This window comes from Grampus griseus, assembly GCF_964374135.1.
Source record: "Grampus griseus genome assembly, chromosome: 2".
NCBI lineage: Eukaryota > Metazoa > Chordata > Mammalia > Artiodactyla > Delphinidae > Grampus > Grampus griseus.
Window position 1 is genome coordinate 83,626,073 of NC_139018.1, and position 23,520 is coordinate 83,649,592.

Here is a 23,520-nt window from a genome sequence, read left to right on the forward strand (position 1 = left end):
TTTCCATACCAGATTCAAGGGGCAGAAACGGAATTCAACTCACTGGTAAAATTGAGCCATCCAAACATAGTTCGCTACTTTGCAATGAATCTCAAAGAGCAAGATGATTCCATTGTGGTGGACATTTTAGCGGAGCACACTAATGGGGTCTCCCTCTCTGCCCACCTAAGCCACTCGGGCCCTATCCCCGGGCATCAGCTTCGCAGGTACGCGACTCAGCTCTTGTCAGGCCTTGATTATTTGCACAGCAATTCCGTGGTGCACAAGGTTCTGAGTGCATCGAATGTCTTAGTGGATGCAGAGGGCACCATCAAGATTACAGACTACAGCATTTCTAAGCGCCTAGCGGACATTTGCAAGGAGGACGTGTTTGAGCAAACGCGGGTTCGTTTTAGTGACAGTGCCCTACCTTATAAAACGGGGAAGAAAGGGGATGTTTGGCGTCTTGGCCTTCTGCTGCTCTCCCTCAGCCAAGGACAGGAGTGTGAAGAGTACCCTGTGACCATCCCTAGTGACTTACCAGCTGACTTTCAAGATTTTCTAAAGAAGTGAGTATCATTGAGATTTCTCTCTAATTGCACTTTACTCCTATACTTTTGGTTGTGCTTGAGTGTGCTAAACATCTAAGTCATGTGTATAAGCTGAAAAGTGAACAGTATTAGAGTTAATTCTTTGTTCTCCCAGTTCTCTCCCACCCACATATGTTCTGTTTTCTCACTTATATTTATCATTCCCATAACTCCTACATTCTTCTAAATTCACTTGGGCTCTTAATAATAGGTTTTCAAACTACTTTTTGGGGACTGCCTGTTATACCCTAGGAAGTCAATAGGGATTGCTAGGAGGAGAAATGCCCCAGGTATTCCAAATGGAATACCTCTCTGTCCACCTTTGCTGCTGGTTCCTAAGGGGTCAAAGACAAGGCCTCCCATTTAGAAAACAGCTTAAGGGGCATTAATGTGAGCAGTAGGGAGCGGCTGTAAATGAAGTTGAAGCTTCGCTCACTCGCCCTCTGTTCACCTCCTGCTGTGTGGCCGAGTTCCTAACAGGCCACAGACAGGTACCAGGGGTTGGGGACTCCTGGCTTGTGGGATCTTAGTTCTCCAACCAGGGATTGAACCCGGGCCCTCAGCAGTAGAAGTGTGGAGTCCTAACCAATGGACTGCCAGGGAATTCCCTGATTTCCTTCTTCAAAATGTCACCTTTAGCTTTCTGCCCTTCCTCATTGGTCAAGAATAACTTAGTAGAGGTTAGCAATAGCATTATGTATTTTCACATACAACACTGCAAACTTTAAGTAGAACCTATCTTTTCACATTTAACAGTAAAAGGAAGGACTCAGTAGGTAAAACTTTCCTAGTTTTCCTCTTAGAGAAAAACTCTGTGCTATCAGTTTTTTTTTAATTTATTTATTTTATTATTTTATTTTATTTATTTATTTTTGGCTGCGTTGGGTCTTCGTTGCTGCGCACGGGCTTTTCTCTGGTTGCGGCGAGCGGGGGCTACTCTTCATTGCGGTGCGCAGACTTCTCACGGTGGTGGCTTCTCTTGTTGCAGAGCACGGGCTCTAGGTACACGGGCTTCAGTAGTTGTGGCACGTGGGCTCAGTAGTTGTGGCGCACGGGCTCTAGAGCGCAGGCTCAGTAGTTGTGGCACATGGGCTTAGTCGCTCCGCGGCATGTGGGATCGTCCCGGACCAGGGATCGAACCTGTGTCCCCTGCATTGGCAGGCGGATTCTTAACCGCTGCGCCACCAGGGAAGCCCACTCTGTCAGTTTTGAACTTGAGATCAGCACTATTTCTTATTCTGTTAATAATATGGTTGCCTTTAGATTGATTAGTATATTTCTTTCTTCATAGAGTGGTTTGATAGACTGTGCTTGGTTTAGAAGCAGCTGTACAGGATTGTTTTACTACCTTTGCTGTCCAGCCCCAGTTAACAAAGGAAAAAAAAAATCATTCCCAGACAAGTATAGCAGCATTTCATTTGTAGTTATATTTTTACTTATTGGTGAACATCCTTTGGAGAAAGGTTTTGTTTCACATCAGTCTCTGTGATGGAAAAGAGCCCAGACTCAGAGCCAGACAGCTGGGTTCATATCCCACCTTTATCCCTTCTGGCGAGTGACTTAAACTCCCTACCCTGAGTTTCCTCCTCTGAAAAATGGGGATAACAGCAGAGTTGTCTCTTGTTATATTAATGAGGTGGATTTGGAAAGTACCTAAGGATGGGGCTGGTTGCCAGGAGAACCAACCACGTGATTAAGGGGTTTGGAACTGTCAGTCCCACCCCCATCCTCTGTGGAGAGGGGAGGGGCTGAAGGTTGAATGATCACCAGTGGCCAGTGAGTTAATCAATCATGCCTTTGTAGTGAAGCCTCCATTAAAAGCCAAACAGGACAGGGTTCAGAGAGCTTCCGGGCTGGTGAACACACAGAGGTGCTGGGTAGGTGGTGGCCTGGAGAGGGCAAGGAAGCTCCAAGGCTCTTCCCACATACCCCTATGCATCTCTTCCGTCTGGCTGTTTCTGAGTTATAGCCCTTTACATTAAGCTGGTAACCTAGTGAGTAAAATGTTTCTGAGTTCTATGAGCTGCTCTAGCAAATTAATTGAACCCAGGGAGAAGGTCATTGGAATCCGGTCACAGCCTGGGCTTGCTATTGGTGTCCCAAGTGGGGATGGGGAGGGCAGTCTCATAAGACTGAGCCCTTAACCTGTGTGATCTGATGCTCTCTCCAGGTAGATAGTGTCACAATTGAGTTGAACATACGACACCCAACTGGTGTTGGGGAATTGCCTGTTGGTATGGAGAAACAGCCCCTCCCCTCAGTAGAATTGGGTGCAGAGCCTTGTCTGTGGTCAAATGAAAAAAGCAAGTTGAAGAATAATATGTACAGGATGATGTCATTTTTAAAAAATCAGTATCCACAAATTAAAACTTTTATCTTTTGCTTGGACGTTTGTCCAAGACTTTATCCTTACCAGTAGTGTTTTAATATTTGGAAGGAGAAAGTATTCATGTGTTACTGATGTAATTAAAAATTAATTTTAAAAAATGGTTATGAAGAACCTAGGGGCAGGACAGGAATAAAGACGCAGATGTAGAGAATGGACTTGAGGACATGGGGAGGTGGAAGGGTAAGCTGGGGCGAAGTGAGAGAGTGGCATGAACATATATACACTACCAGATGTAAAATAGATAGCTAGTGGGAAGCAGCCGCATAGCACAGGGAGATCAGCTTGGTGCTTTGTGACCACCTAGAGGGGTGGGATAGGGAGGGTGGGAGGGAGGTGCAAGAGGGAGGAGATATGGGGATATATGTATATGTATAACTGATTCACTTTGTTTGCTCTTTAGTTCTTCTAGGCCCTTGTTAAACGTTTCTTGTATATTGTCCATCTATTTCCAAGATTTTGGATCATCTTTACTATCATTACTCTGAATTCTTTTTCAGGTAGACTGCCTATTTCCTCTTCATTTGTTAGGTCTGGTGGGTTTTTATCTTGCTCCTTCATCTGCTGTGTGTTTTTCTGTCTTCTCATTTTGCTCAACTTACTGTGTTTGGGGTCTCCTTTTCGCAGGCTGCAGGTTCATAGTTCCCGTTGTTTTTGGTGTCTGTCCCCAGTGGCTAAGGTTGGTTCAGTGGGTTGTGTAGGCTTCCTGGTGAAGGGGACTAGTGCCTGTGTTCTGGTGGATGAGGCTGGATCTTGTCTTTCTGGTGGGCAGATCCACGTCTGGTGGTGTGTTTTGGGGTGCCTATGGCCTTACTATGATTTTAGGCAGCCTCTCTGCTAATGGGTGGGGTTGTGTTCCTGTCTTGCTAGTTGTTTGGCATAGGATGTCCATCACTGTAGCTTGCTGGTCGTTGAGTGAAGCTGGGTCTTGGTGTTGAGGTGGAGATCTCTAGGAGATTTTCGCCGTTTGATATTACGTGGAGCTGGGAGGTCTCTTGTGGACCAGTGTCCTGAAGTTGGCTGTCCCACCTCAGAGGCACAGCACTGACTCCTGGCTAGAGCGCCAAGAGCCTTTCATCCACACAGCTCAGAATAAAAGAGAGAAAAAATAGAAAGAAAGAAAGAGGATAAAATAAAATAGAGTAAAATAAAATAAAGTTATTAAAATAAAAAATAAGAAAAAAAATTTTAAAGGTAAAGAAAAAACAGATGGACCCCTAGGACAAATGGTGAAAGCAAAGCTATACAGACAAAATCACACACAGAAGCATACACATACACACTCACAAAAAGAGAAAAAGGGGAAAAAATAATATATCTTTGCTCCCAAAGTCCACCTCCTCAATTTGGGATGATTCGTTGTCTATTCAGGTATTCCACAGATGCGGGTATATCAGGTTGACTGTGGAGATTTAATCCGCTGCTCCCAAGGCTGCTGGGAGAGATTTCCCTTTCTCTTCTTTGTTCGAACAGCTCCCGGGGTTCAGGTTTGGATTTGGCCCCGCCTCTGCGTGTAGGTCGCCTGAGGGCGTCTGTTCTTCGCTCAGACAGGAAGGGGTTAAAGGAGCAGCTGCTTCAGGGGCTCTGGCTCACTCAGGCCGGCGGGGAGGGAGGGGCACGGAGTGCGGGGCAAGCCTTCGGCAGAGGCCGGCATGCGTTCTCCCGGGGAATTTGTCCCTGGATCCCGGGACCCTGGCTGTGGCGGGCTGCACAGTCCCCCAGAAGAGGTGGGTGGATAGTGACCTGTGCTCGCACACAGGCTTCTTGGTGGCGGCAGCAGCAGCCTTAGCATCTCATGCCCGTCTCTGGGGTCCGCGCTCTTAGCCGCGGCTCGCGCCCGTCTCTGGAGCTCCTTTAAGCAGTGCTCTTAATCCCCTCTCCTCGCGCACCAGGAAACAAAGAGGCAAGAAAAAGTCTCTTGCCTCTTCGGCAGATCCAGACTTTTTCCCAGACTCCCTCCCGTCTAGCCGTGGCGCACTAGCCCCATTCAGGCTGTGTTCACGCCGCCAACCCCAGTCCTCTCCCGGCGCTCCGACCGAAGCCCGAGCCTTAGCTCCCAGCCCCGCCTGCCCCGGCGGGTGAGCAGACAAGCCTCTCGGGCTGGTGAGTGCTGGTTGGCACCGATCCTCTGTGTGGGAATCTCTCCTCTTTGCCCTCCGCACCCCTGTTGCTGCGCTCTCCTCCGTGGCTCCGAAGCTTCCCCCCCGCCACCAGCAGTCTCTGCCCGCGAAGGGTCTTCTAGTGCGTGGAAACCTTTCCTCCTTCACAGCTCCCTCTCACTGGTGCAGGTCCCATCCCTATTCTTTTGTCTCTGTTTTTCCTTTTTTCTTTGGCCCTACCGAGGTACGTGGGGAGTTTCTTGCCTTTTGGGAGGTCTGAGGTCTTCTGCCAGCGTTCAGTAGGTGTTCTGTAGGAGTTGTTCCACGTGTAGATGTATTTCTGATGTATCTCCGGGGAGGAAGGTGATCTCTGTGTCTTACTCTTCCTCCATCTTGAAGCTCCTCCCTCACTTTGTTATAAAGCAGAAACTAACACACCATTGTAAAGCAATTATACTCCAATAAAGATGTTAAAATAAATAAATAAATAAAAATTAATTTTAAATTTAAGGGAAAATACAGTATCTTATACAAATGCTTTTATTGCAGTCTTTTCTTGCACTCTCAAAGTATGAAATTAGGAGTGCTTTACTTTTTAGCGTTGTGACATGAAAAAATTAAATGTTACCCTTTATGATACTTGCTGTCACCAATGTATAGGTGTAGATTTAAGTCCATAATTCACAGTGATGGTTGATTGTTTTAAATACCTTTTTATAATTACAGTCAGGTGCTACTTGGGTCATTGTTATGAAAGCCAACTAGCTTATTAGATTAGTTAAAACAGTGATTCTCAGACTTTCTTGTGTATTGAAACCACCTGGAGAGCTTGTTAAAGCACAGATTACTGCAAAAACCCCCAGAGTTGCTGATTTACTAGGACTGGGATGGAGAATTTGTATTTCTAACAAATTCCCAGGTGATACTGATGCTGCTGGTCGGGGACCCCACTTTGAAAAACACTGGGTTAAAGGTATGGCTTGTTTTCATTCATTAAACAAATTGTTTGTTAGAACATTAAACAGAAAGTTAGTAGGCTCAAGGAATGATAATTAAAAGAAACTAGGTGATAAAATGTGGGGCTTTTAAAAGGTTGTTCTTATTTGTTCCCAACATACTTCAAACTGTGATGAGCAGGCTTCATCTAAAGTTTATCATAATGGGCCCCAGCCCTGCATCAGCTATCTAATTTGCTTTTCCTTTGGGAACTTTTATTTATGACTGTTCCCCAGAAACGCTTAGCTTAGCATGGCAATTCATTAAGCTGTTAGTGGGAGTGAAAATTCATGACCTACTTGTGCTGTCTTATCCTAGACTTTTAAAAATATTGTTCTGTGAGCATCAGTCTTCTTGCCTCTAGAGACTGTACTTTTTTTTATTAATTCCCCCACTTATATGCAGCCTGGTGCTCAGCATGTAAATCCTGCAAGAAGGTTTATTAAATTCACTTATGAGCACATTTTGGCCCATAGTAACATGAATTCTCTAATGTGTATCTTTTAAAAATAAACCCATAGTTAAAAGCCTTGGGTTAATTAGTTTAGCATTTATTTTGTGCATCACTGAGATTCTTTTTTCCTCTCACTGAGGTGTGTCTGCTTAGATGACAAGGAAAGATGGAGTCCTCAGCAGTTGTTAAAACACAGCTTTATAAATCCTCAGCCAAAAATACCTTTACTGGAACAAAGTCCCGAAGGTGAGTCTGTTACCGTTCTTTTCTGATAGCCTATTTAACATAAATTATTTTGAAGGTATACGTAAACTTAAGACTGGAAAGGACTGCATGGATCATTTATTTTATCTGTTTTATGCTGAGCTATACATAAATCCATTCATTCAGTGTGTCCTGTATACGTGGAAGTGTTTTGCCATCCTGGTTTTTCCCGCCTCTTCTGATGGAGTGTCTGGTGGTGGAGCCTCTTAGTGTGGGGTCACCCTTCTCATCACGTCACCCTTATTACTGCCTTGGAACTAGATTTCCCTGCTGTTACTCAAGTAGCAGATGCAGGAGCCTCAACAGAGACCGGGATGATCAAGAGACCTGGGTTTGGCTTCTGGCTCTGTCGTTCAGTCATTTCTTTACTCTCAGTTACCCCTACCTGTAAACGTGGGCTAACTGTATATTTCTACCTACTTTAAGGAGGACAGGGTGAGGAAAGTATTAAAGAGTCTGCCAGGTAAGAGGTACTTTTTAAAACTCCCTGGTTGGGGCCCTTTCCTCCCGTGCTTGCATGGTCATTGGATGTTGCCGCTCTTCCTCTATTTTTAAAGCCTCAGTTGCCTCTTACCTTTTGTTTTATCTCAGATTCTGGAGGACAAGATTACGTGGAGACTGTTATTCCCAGCAACCAGCTACCCAGTGCTGCGTTCTTCAGTGAGACACAGAGACAATTTTCCCGCTACTTCATTGAGTTTGAAGAATTACAGCTTCTTGGCAAAGGAGCTTTTGGAGCTGTCATCAAGGTGCGATACATAGTTGTCGCCAGTCCCTTTTAAAGCTCTTTCCCTGTTCCATTTCTGCATACTTAAGGACTTCTGTTTTGAGAGTAGGGAGGGAAGTGAATATGACCATTTGAAACAATAATCTTCCCCTTCGTGGAGTTAAAGGCTTTATTTAAAGTTACACTAGACACATTAAGAACACATCATTCCTCTTCCCTTGCTTGATGTAGTGCGTTAACGTGAAAACCACATGATTATAACTGCACTTCAGGTTGAATTAAGACCTCTGCATGAAGAACCTTTTTGTGTGCTTTGGTTTAGAAAGAAAATTGGTCTCTTTTTCTCCCATTTGCTTTTACAATTGCTGTAGCTAAGAGGGTTACAGGGTTAGAAAAGAGGTGGAATTCAAACTGAGAAATGGCCCCAGATGGTCTTGATGGCTTTTATTATCGAGCTATTACTGAGCTGGAAAACTAGTGATGTGTTATTTTTTTGTTGTTGTTTCTTTGTAAGGATTTTTTAAAAAAAATTTTTAACATCTTTATTGGAGTATAACTGCTTTACAATGGTGTGTTAGTTTCTGCTTCATAACAGAGTGAATCAGTTATACATATACATATATCCCCATACCTCTTCCCTCTTGCATCTCCCTGCCTCCCACCCTCTCTATCCCACCCCTCTAGGTGGTCACAAAGCACCGAACTGATCTCCCTGTGCTATGCGGCTGCTTCCCACTAGCTATCTATTTTACATTTGGTAGTGTATATATGTCCATGCCACTCTCTCACTTTGTCCCAGCTTACCCTTCCCCATCCCCGTATCCTCAAGTCCATTCTCTAGTAGGTCTGCGTCTTTATTCCCGTCTTGCCCCTAGGTTCTTCATGACCATTTTTTTTTGTTTTTTAGATTCCATATATATGTGTTAGCATACAGTATTTGTTTTTCTCTTTCTGACTTACTTCACTCTGTGTGACAGACTATAGGTCCATCCACCTCACTACAAATAACTCAATTTCATTTCTTTTATGGCTGAGTAATATTCCATTGTGTAAATGTGCCACATCTTTTTTATCCATTCATCTGTTGATGGACACTTAGGTTGCTTCCATGCCCTGGCTATTGTAAATAGAGCTGCAATGAACATTGTGGTACATGACTCTTTATGAATTATAGTTTTCTCAGGGTATATGCCCAGTAGTGGGATTGCTGGGTCGTATGGTAGTTCTAATTTTAGTTTTTAAGGAACCTCCATACTGTTCTCCATAGTGGCTGTATCAGTTTACATTCCCACCAACAGTGCAAGAGGGTTCTTCCCTTTTCCCCACACCCTCTCCAGCATTTACTGTGTGTAGATTTTTTCATGATAGCCATTCTGACTGGTGTGAGATGATATCTCATTGTAGTTTTGATTTGCATTTTTCTAATGATTAATGATGTTGAGCATTCTTTCATGTGTTTGTTGGCAGTCTGTATATCTTCTTTGGAGAAATGTCTATTTAGGTCTTCTGCCCATTTTTGGATTGGATTGTTTGTTTTTTTGATATTGAGCTGCATGAGCTGCTTGTAAATTTTGGAGATTAATCCTTTGTCAGTTGCTTCATTTAAAAATATTTTCTCCCATTCTGAGGGTTGTCTTTTTCTCTTATTTATGGTTTCCTTTGTTGTGCAAAAGCTATTAAGTTGCATGAGGTCCCATTTGTTAATTTTTGTTTTTATTTCCATTTCTCTAGGAGATGGGTCAAAAAGGATCTTGCTGTGATTTATGTCATAGAGTGTTCTGCCTATGTTTTCCTCTAAGAGTTTGATATTGTCTGGCCTTACATTTAGGTTTTTAATCCATTTAGAGTTTATTTTTGTGTATGGTGTTAGGGAGTATTCTAATTTCATTCTTTTACATGTAGCTGTCCAGTTTTCCCAGCACCACTTATTGAAGAGGCTGTCTTTTCTCCACTGTATATTCTTGCCTCCTTTATCAAAGATAAGGTGACCATATGTGCGTGGGTTTATCTCTGGGCTTTCTATCCTGTTCCATTGATCTACATTTCTATTTTTGTGCCAGTACCATACTGTCTTGATTACTGTAGCTTTGTAGTATAGTCTGAAGTCCAGGAGCCTGATTCCTCCAGCTCTGTTTTTCTTTCTCAAGATTGCTTTGGCTATTTGGAGTCCTTTGTGTTTCCATACAAATTGTGAAATGTTTTGTGGAAAATGCCATTGGTAGTTTGATACGGATTGCATTGAATCTGTAGATTGCTTTGGGTAGTAGAGTCATTTTCACAATGTTGATTCTTCCAATCCAAGAACATGGCATATCTCTCCATCTATTTGTATCATCTTTAATTTCTTTCATCAGTCTCTTATAGTTTTCTGCATACAGGTCTTTTGTCTCCTTAAGTAGGTTTATTCCTAGATATTTTATTCTTTTTGTTGCATTGGTAAATGGGAATGTTTTCTTAATTTCTCTTTCAGATTTTTCATCATTAGTGTATGGGAATGCAAGAGGTTTCTGTGCATTAAGTTTGTATCCTGCAACTTTACCAAATTCATTGATTAGCTCTAGTAGATTTCTGGTAGCATCTTTAGGATTCTCTATGTATAGTATCATGTCATCTGCAAACAGTGACAGCTTTACTTCTTCTTTTCTGATTTGGATTCCTTTTATTTCTTTTTCTTCTCTGATCGCCGTGGCTAAAACTTCCAAAACTATGTTGAATAATAGTGGTGACAGTGGGCAACCTTGTCTTTTTCCTGATCCTAGTGGAAATGGTTTCAGTTTTTCACCATTGAGAATGATGTTGGCTGTGGGTTTGTCATATATGGCCTTTATTATGTTGAGATAAGTTCCCTCTATGCCTACTTTCTAGAGGGTTTTTATCATAAATGGGTGCTGAATTTTGTCGAAAGCTTTCTCTGCATCTATTGAGATGATCATATGGTTTTTCTCCTTCCATTAGTTAATACAGTGTATCCCATTGATTGATTTGCATATACTGAAGAATCCTTACATTCCTCGAATAAACCCGACTTGACCATGGTGTATGATCCTTTTAATGTGCTGTTGGATTCTGTTTGCTAGTATTTTGTTGAGGATTTTTGCATCTATGTTCATCAGTGATATTGTCCTGTAGTTTTCTTTCTTTGTGACATCTGTGTCTGGTTTTGGTATCAGGGTGATGGTGGCCTCGTAGAATGAGTTTGGGAGTGTTCCTCCCTCTGCTGTATTTTGGAAGAGTTTGAGAAGGATAGGTGTTAGCTCTTGTCTAAATGTTTGATAGAATTCGCCTGTGAAGCCATCTGGTCCTAGGCTTTTGTTTGTTGGAAGATTTTGAATCACAGTTTCAATTTCAGTGCTTGTGATTGGTCTGTTCATATTTTCTATTTCTTCCTGGTTCAGTCTCGGAAGGTTGTGCGTTTCTAAGAATTTGTCCATTTCTTCCAGGTTGTCCATTTTATTGGCATATAGCTGCTTGTAGTAATCTCTCATGATCCTTTGTATTTCTGCAGTGTCAGTTGTTACTTCTCCTTTTTCATTTCTAATTCTATTGATTTGAGTCTTCTCCCTTTTTTTCTTGATGAGTCTGGCTAATGGCTTATCAATTTTGTTTATCTTCTCAAAGAACCAGCTTTTAGTTTTATTGATCTTTGCTATCGTTTCCTTCATTTCTTTTTCATTTATTTCTGCTCTGATCTTTATGATTTCTTTCCTTCTGCTAACTTTGGGTTTTTTTTGTTCTTCTTTCTCTAATTGCTTTAGGTGTAAGGTTAGGTTGTTTATTTGAGGTGTTTCTTGTTTCTTAAGGTAGGATTGTATTGCTGTAAACTTCCTTCTTAGAACTGCTTTTGCTGCATCCCATAGGTTTTGGGTCGTCATGTTTTCATTGTCATTTGTTTCTAGGTATTTTTTGATTTCTTCAGTGATCTCTTGGTTATTAAGTAGTGTATTATTTAGCCTCCATGTGTTTCTGTTTGTTACAGATTTTTTCCTGTAATTGATATCTAGTCTCATAGCGTTGTGGTCAGAAAAGATACTTGATAGGATTTCAATTTTCTTAAATTTACCAAGGCTTGACTTGTGACCCAAGATACGATCTACCCTGGAGAATGTTCCATGAGCGCTTGAGAAGAAAGTGTATTCTGTTGTTTTTGGATGGAATGTCCTATAAATATCAATTAACTCCACCTTGTTTAATGTATCATTTAAAGCTTGTGTTCCCTTATTTATTTTCATTTTGGATGATCTGTCCGTTGGTGAAAGTGGGGTGTTAAAGTCCCCTACTGTGAATGTGTTATTGTCGATTTCCCCTTTTATGGCTGTTAGTATTTGCCTTATGTATTGAGGTGCTCCTATGTTGGGTGCATAAATATTTACAATTGTTATATCTTCTTCTTGGGTTGATCCCTTGATCATTATGTAGTGTTTTTCTTTGTCTCTTCTAATAGTCTTTATTTTAAAGTCTATTTTATCTGATATGAGAATTGCTACTCCAGCTTTCTTTTGGTTTCCATTTGCATGGAATATCTTTTTCCATCCCCTCACCTTCAGTCTGTATGTGTCCCTAGGTCTGAAGTGGGTCTCTTGTAGACAGCATATATATGGGTCTTGTTTTTGTATCCATTCAGCCAGTCTTTCTCTTTTGGTTGGAGCATTTAATCCATTTACATTTAAGGTAAATATCAATATGTATCTTCCTGTTACCATTTTCTTAATTGTTTTGGGTTTGTTATTGTAGGTCTTTTCCTTCTCTTGTGTTTCCTACCTAGAGAAGTTCCTTTAGCATTTGTTGTAAAGCTGGTTTGGTGGTGCTGAATTCTCTTAGCTTTTGCTTGTCTGTAAAGGTTTTAATTTCTCTGTCAAATCTGAATGAGATCCTTGCTGGGTAATCTTGGTTGTAGGTTTTTCCCCTTCATCACTTTAAATATGTCCTGTCATTCCCTTCTGGCTTGCAGAGTTTCTGCTGAAAGATCAGCTGTTAACCTTATGGGGATTCCCTTGTATGTTATTTGTTGTTTTCCCTTGCTGCTTTTAATATTTTTTCTTTGTATTTAATTTTTGATAGTTTGATTAATATGTGCCTTGGTGTGTTTCTCCTTGGATTTATCCTGTATGGGACTCTCTGTATTTCCTGGACTTAACTATTTCCTTTCCTATATTAGTGAAGTTTTAAACTATAATCCTTCAAATATTTTCTCAGTCCCTTTCTTTTTGTCTTCTTCTTCTGGGACCCCTATAATGCGAATGTTGGTGTGTTTAATGTTGTCCCAGAGGTCTCTGAGACTGTCCTCAATTCTTTCATTCTTTTTTCTTTATTCTGCTCTGCAGTAGTTATTTCCACTATTTTATCTTCCAGGTCACTTATCTGTTCTTCTGCCTCAGTTATTCTGCTATTGATCACTTCAGAGAATATTTGATTTCATTTACTGTGTTGTTCATCACTGTTTGCTCTTTAGTTCTTCTAGGTCCTTGTTAAACGTTTCTTGTATTTTCTCCATTGTATTTCCAAGATTTTGGAAGATCTTTACTATCATTATTCTGAATTCTTTTTCAGGTAGACTGCCTATTTCCTCTTCATTTGTTAGGTCTCATGGGTTTTTACCTTCCTCCTTCATCTGCTGTGTGTTTCGCTGTCTTCTCATTTTGCTTAACTTACTGTGTTTGGGGTCTCCTTTTCGCAGGCTGCAGGTTCGTAGTTCCTGTTGTTTTTGGTGTCTGCCCCCAGTGGCTAAGGTTGGTTCAGTGGGTTGTGGAGGCTTCCTGGTGAAGGGGACTAGTGCCTGTGTTCTGGTGGATGAGGCTGGATCTTGTCTTTCTGGTGGGCAGATCCACGTCTGGTGGTGTGTTTTGGGGTGCCTATGGCCTTACTATGATTTTAGGCAGCCTCTCTGCTAATGGGTGGGGTTGTGTTCCTGTCTTGCTAGTTGTTTGGCATAGGATGTCCATCACTGTAGCTTGCTGGTCGTTGAGTGGAGGTGGGTCTTGGCGTTGAGATGGAGATCTCTGGGAGATTTTCACTGTTCGGAGCTCAGTGGTCTCTTGCGGACCAATGTCCTGAAGTTGGCTCTCCCACCTCAGAGGCACAACACTGACGCCTGGCTGGAGCGCCAAGAGCCTTTCATCCACACGGCTCAGAATAAAAGGAAGAAAAAAAAGAAAGAAAGAAGATAAAATAAAATATAAAAGTTATTAAAATAAAAATTATTTTAAAAAATGTTTTTTAAGTAATAAAAGAAAAAAAAGAGGAAAGAAGAGAGCAACCAAAGCACATAGCAAATCCACCAATGATAACAAGCACTAAAAGCTATACTAAAAAAAAAAAAACAAAAAACAGACAGACCGAACCCTAGGACAAATGGTAAAAGCAAAGCTATACAGACAAAATCACACACAGAAGCATACACATACACACTCACAAAAAGAGAAAAAGGGAAAAAATATATATTTATATCGTTGCTCCCAAAATCCACCTCCTCGATTTGAAATGATTCATTGTCTATTCAGGTATTCCAGAGATGCAGGGTAAATCAGTTTGATTGTGGAGATTTAATCCGCTGCTCCCGAGGCTGCTGGGAGAGATTTCCCTTTCTCTTCTTTGTTCACACATCTCCTGGGGTTCAGCTTTGGATTTGGACCCGCCTCTGCGTGTAGGTTGCCTGAGGGCGTCTGTTCTTCGCTCAGACAGGACAGGGTTAAAGAAGCAGCTGATTGGGGGCTCTGGCTCACTCAGGCCGGAGGGGAGGGAGGGGTACGGAGTGCGGGGCGAGAGGCCAGTATGACATTGCAGCAGCCTGAGGTGTGCCGTGTGTTCTCCCGGGGAAGTTGTCCCTGGATCACGGGACCCTGGCCATGCCGGGCTGCACAGGCTCCCGGGAGCGGAGGTGTGGATAGTGACCGGTGCTCACACGCAGGGTTCTTGGTGGCTGCAGCAGCAGCCTTAGCGTCTCTTGCCTGTCTCTGGGGTCCGCGCTGTTAGCCGTGGCTCGTGCCCGTCTCTGGAGCTCCTTTAAGCAGTGCTCTTAATCCCTTCTCCTCGCGCACCAGGAAACAAAGAGGCAAGAAAAAATCTCTTGCCTCTTCCGCAGCTGCAGACTTTTCCCCGGACTCCCTCCCACCTAGCCGTGGTGCACTAACCCCCTGCAGGCTGTGTTCACGCAGCCAACCCCAGTCCTCTCCCGGGGATCCCACCGAAACCCGAGCCTCAGCTCCCAGCCCCGCCCGCCCCAGCCGGTGAGCAGACAAGCCTCTCTGGCTGGTAAGTGCTGGTCGGCTCCAATCCTCTGTGCGGCAATCTTTCCACTTTGCCCTCCGCACCCCTGTTGCTGCACTCTCCTCCGTGGCACCGAAGCTCCCCCCTCCGCCACCCGCAGTCTCTGCCCGTGAAGGGGCTTCCTAGTGTGTGGAAACCTTTCCTCCTTCACAGCTCCCTCCCACTGGTGCAGGTCCCGTCTCTATTCTTTTGTCTCTGTTTTTTCTTTTGTCCTGCCCAGGTATGTGGAGAGTTTCTTGCCTTTTGGGAGGTCTGAGTTCTTCTGCCAGCGTTTAGTAGGTGTTCTGTAGGAGTTGTTCCACATGTAAATGTATTTCTGATGTATTTGTGTGGAGGAAGGTGATTCCACGCCATCCTGAAGCTGCTCCGTGATGCATTATTACGGTGTGCTGCTGTTAGGTCTTCCCTTACTTATTCCAGGCTATTTGGGCAACTTTTATTATCATCTGCCCCTTAAGAGAGAGTTTTCAACTCTTTTTGTGTAATTTAAGTATTTTGTTTGAATTTAAGAGTCCCAGATTACTATTATCAAATCCATATGAGATATGTCATCTTACCCATAAAAAAGTAGCAGATGGGCTTCCCTGGTGGCGCAGTGGTTGAGAGTCCACCTGTCAATGCAGGAGACACGGGTTCGTGCTCTGGTTCGGGAGGATCCCACATGCCATGGAGCGGCTGGGCCCGTGAGCCATGGCCGCTGAGCCTGTGCGTCCAGAGCCTGTGCTCCGCAATGGGAGAGGCCACAACAGTTAGAGGCCCATGTACCGCAAAAACAAAACAAAACAAAACAAAAACAAAAAAAGAAAGTAGCGCACCATCAATAGGGCATGAGTGTGTTTCGGATTCTGAGAGTATTATTAGGAAGCATTACCTGTATCACTGTGGAAGGCCTTTTACATTGAAAAAAGAATTACATTAGTTTTTCTACAGAAAGACAAACTTAAGCAGGTTTTCCAAAAGAAAGTCGTAATATCATGGGAAATTTTCAACTTTCTTCTTGAAAATATAGCTATTACGTTTAGGTGATTAAATAGGTCTACTTTGGGCAGACAGATATCCTGATCAGGTAATCATAGTTATCTTTAAGAGAAGTGGATGATTGAAGTTTATATTATCCCTTTATAATTTTGATCAACTCCTTTAACTTTAATTTTAGATTCTTGAATTCCAAACATGATCAAACTTCATTTCCTTTCAAGTACTTAAAACTGATTAGTAAGCTCATATAACAAAAACATCCTAGTAACTTAATCCCCCATGTTTTTCCTGTGGTGTCTCCCTGTGAGAACCCAACAGTCCTCACACCCCATCTCTATTTTCAGGTTAAGGTAGGGCCATCTCCTCAGAGATCTGGAATTTCATTAGCAATGGGACCCATTACTGTTAATGCACCTTTGCATTTTAGTAAATGAATTCCTAGGAGTTCTCGTGTAGCAAGCCCCACACCCCAGTCAGTGACACATAGTGTCACCAAACCAAAATTGGGTCAGCTCACCCACTCACAGTAAAGCCAACTTACTGACACTAGGACTTGGTAGAGGGTTTTGCAGCATTTATTGCAGGCACCAAGCAAGGAGTACGGGCAGCTAATAACCAAGAGACCCAAGCTCCCCAGTGGATTCCAGGGAAGCATTTTTAAAGGCAAGGTGAGGGAGAGAGTTGCAGGTGCATGATCAGCTCGTGTACCATTCTTTGATTGGGTGACGGTGAGGCAAGAGGGTGGTGTCACGGGGCTTAACATCATCAGTTAAGATGTTAACTGGAACCAGACCGGTTCCAGCCAGTCTGGGGGCTACATGCTCATGCTCCTCATGCAGTTAGATTCTTCTATCTGGTGGAGGTTTTAGTTTTAGTATCTGTAAAACAACTCAGGGACATGCATCAGACATGTTATCTATGTCCTTCAGGAAAGAACTAAAGATTCTGTGACTGTTACATGGCTGATTCACTTTTTAAATTGTTACCAATTCTCCTGGCCCAACTGCTATTTTTTTGTCACTACATGTTCACATTCTTTCAGTCATTATTGAGCAGCCTTTTGTGACTCGGGAGGCCTGGGAGAATAAAGCTTTTCTACAAACAAGACACAGGCAGAGGACATGGTGGGCGATTTGTCCTGGGAAGGCCCCATAGGGTCCTGCTTGGTTACAATAGCATATGTGATATGTACTGAGATATGAGGTTGAAAGACAGTGCCACAACTTCCCCACAGTCCTCCACTCTATTAACGTGGCAGTAAAAGAACACACGGCTGTCATTTTTTTGGAGCACATTTCCTGTTTGTGGCTGTGTGCCAGGTGGTTCGTGAACCTTGTCTTTTAATCTCATGACATTCTTATGAAATAGGTATTATCCCATTTTGCAGATGAGGGAACCGATGCTGAGAGAAGTTATGTCATTTGCCTGAGGTCACATACATCACTAAGACATTTCAGCCAGCATTCAGACTGACACCTGTTTTACTCAAAAATGTACTTTGTACCACTATTTCTGTACCCCCAAAAAGATAATCTGAAGCTCACTTTTATAGTATTCCTTTCTCATTCCTTAAAGTAGTTTTTGGCATAGAAGCCTATGAGCCAAATAAGAGAATGATGCTCTCTTTTGTAACCAACTAGTTTCTCCCTCTGCGATGGGCAAGTTGTTAGTTTCCATCACTTCAGTTGCCCTGCATGGTTGGAACTGGAAGGTTCAGAAAACAAAATTTTATAAAAAATACTTAGTCGACCCAACTGCATAGCAAAACTGCCCGGGATAAGGATGCCTCTATGTAAAATACGGAGATTTGGCCTTTGAAACATTTTCTTGTATTTTTCTTGTGTTTTTCCTTTATTCTCAATTGTATTGTTCTAGTTTCCTTACATAACATCAGTTGTAAATCTTCAATCTTAGTAATAAAATCGATGGGCAGTAATTGTGTTAATGCCAATTACTTTATTTATTGAACACCTTTCTCTGTGACACCTTGATACAGGTGCTTTACTCACATCATTTCATTTAATCCTCACAGTCGCCTTTGAGGTAAGGGAAGTGGCATAAATGCCATTTTATAGATTAAAAAATCGAGTTTCAAGGAAATTAAGTCATTTGCCCAAGTTCTTTGTAAGTTGAGAATTAGAATTTGCATGCAGGTCTGTTAAAACTGTTGCTTAGTTTGTGTTTGGTGACTTTAAGTTTAAAAAAACAAGTGGAGAGAAACTAAAATCACCTAAAAATTTACACTGAGTTTGGAAAATAATTTTTTAAAAACAAGGTTAAAAAAGCAACAAGGTTTACTTGGAAATTTAGATAGCAGATGTGATATTGGGAAAGCAGGGATATAATTGTCAATAAAATGAATGATTAAAATGGAGATTATGTTTTCCCCAGAGTCTTTTAGCAGGCGCTATACATTTAGCTTGGGGTGAAATGTTTTCTGTTTTTGGCAGTCACGACTTTCTTCAGCTTAAGAACTTCAGACACGTGGTCCTCAACTGTAGCTGTGGGTTCTGACTCAGAACTCGGGGTTCTCCTTGGGAGGAGATGGGCTGACACGGTAGGAATGCCAGTCGGTACAGGGTTTGGAGTGGCTGACCTGCCGGACCCCTCTCCTTTCTCCTTCGTGCGGCAGGTGCAGAACAAGCTGGACGGCTGCTGCTACGCGGTGAAGCGCATCCCCATCAACCCGGCCAGCAGGCACTTCCGCAGGATCAAGGGCGAGGTGACGTTGCTGTCGCGTCTGCACCACGAGAACATCGTGCGCTACTACAACGCCTGGATCGAGAGGCACGAGCGGCCGGCGGGCCCCGCGACGCCGCCCCCAGACGCGGGACCCCAGGCCCTGGACGGGCGAGCCTTGCCCCGACTGCCCATCGGCGACAGCGACACGGACGGCCCGGGCAGCGTGGAGGCGGCCGCGCCGCCGCCCATCCTCAGCAGCTCGGTGGAGTGGAGCACATCGGCTGAGCGCTCGGGCAGCGCCCGCTTCCCCGCCGCCGGCCCGGACTCCAGCAGCGACGAGGATGACGACGAGGAGCACGACGGCGTCTTCTCACAGTCCTTCCTGTAAGAGTTCCCGGGCGCTGCTGGCTCATCCCCGCCAAGCCCAGGCCGGGGAAGGGGAGGGACTTGGTTAGAAATCCAGTCCTGTGGACCATGATGAAATACATGTATATGCAACTCAGTTTTAGAGAGTAACCAAATTCAGTCCAAGGGTTTTTCCCCTCTGATATCTTCAAGAGATCTCCAAAATCCAAGCCCTGGAGGAAGGAAAAATAGAAACTTCTTCCAGTCCCTCCTCTTAATACATTTAATAGGATTTTTAAAAGAGCATTCTTTTTAGATAAGGGCTTCCGACTCTGTGGAGCATAAAGGAACTAATTTGGAGTCTTGACATAGGACCTACTGCAGCTCTAAAAAGGGTTACCAAACCAGTAATTATGATCCTAAAATAAAGTTTAAAGTTTAACGCATCTCAGGGCTTCCCTGGTGGCGCAGTGGTTGAGAATCTGCCTGCCAAGGCAGGGGACACGGGTTCGAGCCCCGGTCCAGGAAGATCCCACATGCCATGGAGCGGCTGGGTCCGTGAGCCACAATTACTGAGCCTGCGCGTCTGGAGCCTGTGCTCCGCAACAAGAGAGGCCACAATAGTGAGAGGCCCGCGCACCGTGATGCAGAGTGGCCCCCGCTTGCCACAACTAGAGAAAGCCCTTGCACAGAAACGAAGACCCAACACAGCTATAAATTAATTAATTAATTAATTAGAAAGATGTTAATAAAGTTTAACGCATCTCAGAATCCACCCTGGTCATTTACATTCATGTTTTATTTCATTGTATCCATTTGGATACAGTTTATCATAACTCTGAGCTATTGAATTGTAACAGGGAATTTGGTTTTTTTAGTCTTTCTCTATTTCTCTTTTTAAGACCTGCTTCAGATTCTGACAGTGATATCATCTTTGACAATGAAGATGAGAACAGTAAAAGTCAGAATCAGGTAAATATATAAATAGAAGTTACACCTTTTTATTCTTCATGGGATGGGTACATAAGCAAATGTTTGATGTTATAAACCTCAGGTAAAATAGTAAAGCCTTAATCTGATATGCAGATATAGAAACTGTCGATTTTAAAACATGATTTTTTAAAATAAGCTACTCATAGGGTTACTTATAGGTCTTAATTTATCCACATAATAAAAAGAGAAGAATAAATTGACATACTGGGGTTTTTTTGTTTTATTTTGCTTTTAGTGAAAACCACTTCCTAGAGGATTTTAGGAAACATTATGTGGTTGGGGATGAGGGTTGAATGCAAATTAATTGAGTAACTAAACAGCCTAATTGTGGAGTTATGTAGGTCTCTCTCACATCAATTAATCTTGATGACTTACTCTCATAAACCATCCTCTGGAACAGTGTTTTAACACTGTGGGTTATGATCCTGTAATGGGTTATGAAATCAGTTTCAAGGGTTACAACCAGCTTCATTTTATTTTATTTTTATTTTTTTAATTTATTTTTTTCATTTTATTTTTAATGCTGTAGAGAAGAGTAAAGAATACCAAAATGTGTCACACTAGTAAAGGTAAACTCTCTTCATAGAACTTGTCTCTTATGAGTATATGTATTAGGTGTAATATAAAATACAACATGGTCTGAAAGATTTGAGAAACGCTGCTCGAAGCCTTGGATCCCACTCAATTCTGTATATTCCTGCATCCAGGCCAGCAGAGCCCCTCAGTGCTGATGGCTTGGAGTCGGTGTGAAGCTTTGTAATTTCCAGGGCTGTCAGTTATTGCTAGAGAAACCTTCTGCAGCTGGAGATTGGATGCAGTGACTTTACTACCAGGCATAAAAATATAATTACAAGCAGGGTGCATTCATAGCAGATAAAAAGAAGTCTAGGGCTTCCCTGGTGGCGCAGTGGTTGAGAGTCCGCCTGCAGATGCGGGGGACGCGGGTTCGTGCCCCGGTCTGGGAGGATCCCATGTGCCGCGGAGCGGCTGGGCCCATGAGCCGTGGCCACTGGGCCTGGCACGTCCGGAGCCTGTGCTCTGCAACGGGAGAGGCCACAACAGTGAGAGGCCCGCGTACCGCAAAAAAAAAAAAAAAAGTCTACACATAGACTGTCTTAGATAAGCAGTTAAATTGGTTTGAATGAGGTTTGAATGCTTTAGCCAGCACTTTTTTTTTTGGCTGCGCCGAGCAGTATGCAGGATCTTAGTTCCCCAACCAGGGATTGAATCTGTGCCCCCTGCAGTGGAAACACGGATTCTTAACCATTGGATTGCCAGGGAAGTCCCAGCATTTTTTAAAAGTACTTCCCTTTTCTATTAAAATCCCCTTAACCCCTGAGGAAGTTTAAGGAATAATAGCACAAGTAGTCTAACTGCTTTGGTTTTAGCATTAGTTATGCATATAATCATTATGGGGGCACCAAATTTACAATTCTGGTTTTTCTCAATTAAGGGAGGTATCCCATGGGCATTCTAATTGATGGGTAGAAGCCTCTAAGAGATTAACAATCTTGTACGGATAATCCCCAGAATAAATAAATGATTCAAGAGTAGAACTGAGGGAATTCCCTGGCTGTCCAGTGGTTAGGACTCCGAGGTTTCACTACGGACGGCCCGGGTTCAATCCCTGATCGGGGAACTAAGATCCCACAAGCTACGCAGTGTGGCCAAAAAAAAAAAAAAAAAAAAAGTAGAATTTGATTGTTTCCAGAGCAGTTTTTTTCATTCAATAAAGATAAAATGTTGAAAAAATGTTTCCACACAAAAAATGCAAATCAGAAACAGTCAAATGCTACCTAATGCTTTCCCATACTTGGGGGTAGGAGGGAGTATTTAAATATGTCTATTAGAAGAAGAAAGAATTTTTTTTTTTAAGGGACATGAGTTAGAAAAACAGCTGTAGGGGACTGGCAGACTAACCATGTGGAAAAGTAGTGTAGAGGATCGGTCACCCTAAGTGTCAGCTGGGTGATGGTTCTTCAGTGCTGTAGCCGAGGGCAGTGTGCCGTCTGGTAATGTGATCACATTTAAATTGTTTTAGCTAAAGATGGATTTCTCATCTTCTGTTTCCAAAGTAAGTCTACCATCAAAGGTAGGCATTCCAATAAAACTGAAGTCTTAAAATATTAGCCTGTGTACATTCTACCCTTCTTATCCATAGAAAGATAGCAACTGGTGAGAAGGAATTGACTTAGAGCCTTTCTGTGGATTACCTTTAATACCCACCTGTTTCCTATTGTCCCCATCATTGTTCTGTACAGTAACAGACCTGTAAACTGTGCATTAGATTCTGGTATTGGCAAAATTGCCTTTTAAATACTGTAAGCATCTAAAGGACAGTAGTTGTTGTTCTGCTCACTCACCTTCCCTCTAAGGCAGCAGGATCGCTATCTATGTGGTAGGGGCAGGAACAAAAGACTTGGTGGTGGTGATCTTGTTTCATTTCAGCCTCATTTTGAGCTCTCGTGTGTTCCTGTTGGGTTAGGATGAAGATTGCAATGGAAAGAACAGTTGCCATGAAAGTGAGCCACCGGCAACCACTGAGGCTGTGCACTACCTCTACATCCAGGTGAGGCCCTGGCATGCAGCTCAGTGACACGGCAACTCCCAGTAGTATGCTGGTGGGTAGGTTTTGAGAGATGAGAGCAAGAGAGCGAGCAAAGAGGGCTCATCGCACTGCCAAAGATTAATTGGCCAGAGAGGATTATAGCATGGAGGCCCTTTCCCCCTGCCTTGAACCCATGCTCTCCTGTACCGTAGCAGGAGATGGCACAGGGCAGTGGTTCCAGCTCTGGACTTAACTTAGGCTGTGTAAGTTTACATCCTGGATCCACTGGTCACAGCTTTGTGAGCTCAGGCACGGTTCTTCAGCATTCTGTGTCCCAGGTTCCCCACCTATAAATTAAACAGTAGCAGTTACCTCAATGGCTTGTGAAGAATAAACAAAATAACATGTGTGAAGTAATTAGAACCCACCTGAGTTCCATAAGCGCTAGACTGGGCATGTACAGAAACTCTGCTTTGTCTAACAAGTCAAATCTGGACAAGCAAGGTACGAGGCACATACATCCTCGTGTGTACAGAAGAAACACCCACCTGGTTTTAGGAAAGTGGCTTGTCCTGGAACCCCTGAGGGACAGGAGAACCAGTTCCAGTGGGGCATTGCTAAAGGGAAGCTTATAGGCTTTGTCCTGCTCACACTTCCGAGGGGCGCATTCTGGACAGTGGCGAGCTCAGCCAGCAGAGGGACAGCCACAAACCAAAGCGGAAAACTTGCTTCTGGCCCAAGTGAACAGGACCGTGAGTCATTATTAGTGTTTTCAGTCACATCTGCAAGGAGGCAGATCTTTAAATGTGAGATACGGTACTATGCCCAAGAAGGAGCCCTCAGACAAGTGTAACGTTTCAAAAGAGTCTAGTTAGGTGGTTGCTTTCCTGGGGTTACAGCGGGTTTTAGGTTTTCCCTGAACATAAACCACTTACACACATGATAAAGCATTCGTCCCCCAAACCGCTAACTGTTGAGTATCTACTACATGCCATTATGCTGTAAACAGTTACAGTGAGACAGAACTACCTAGCAGAGGTACGTGAGGTGTGGTGGGATCTTGGTGTGGGAGGCCTGGAGGATGAGTCAGAGTTTGTAGATGTTATTCTGAGCATGAGAGGATATTCCTCTCATTTAAAATGACATGTTCCTCTCTTTGAAAACAAGAAAGTCCTTCTTCATGAGAAATCTCAACTGTGGCACTGGTTTGAAACAT

At 43.1% G+C, this 23,520-nt stretch overlaps 1 protein-coding gene across 2 annotated transcripts in view; it reads left to right on the top strand.

The window, feature by feature from the left end:
* Positions 1–23,520, top strand: part of EIF2AK4 (eukaryotic translation initiation factor 2 alpha kinase 4) — a gene marked incomplete at its 5' end in the record, with an annotated part of 113,725 nt that overhangs the window by 40,861 nt on the left and 49,344 nt on the right. For both annotated transcript variants that reach the window (XM_082649573.1, XM_082649574.1), the window contains 6 exons: positions 13–548; positions 6,644–6,750; positions 7,360–7,517; positions 18,369–18,802; positions 19,666–19,735; positions 22,242–22,325. In XM_082649573.1, coding sequence (XP_082505699.1) covers positions 13–548; positions 6,644–6,750; positions 7,360–7,517; positions 18,369–18,802; positions 19,666–19,735; positions 22,242–22,325 — 1,389 coding nt within the window. The remainder of the gene's footprint in view (positions 1–12; positions 549–6,643; positions 6,751–7,359; positions 7,518–18,368; positions 18,803–19,665; positions 19,736–22,241; positions 22,326–23,520) is intronic.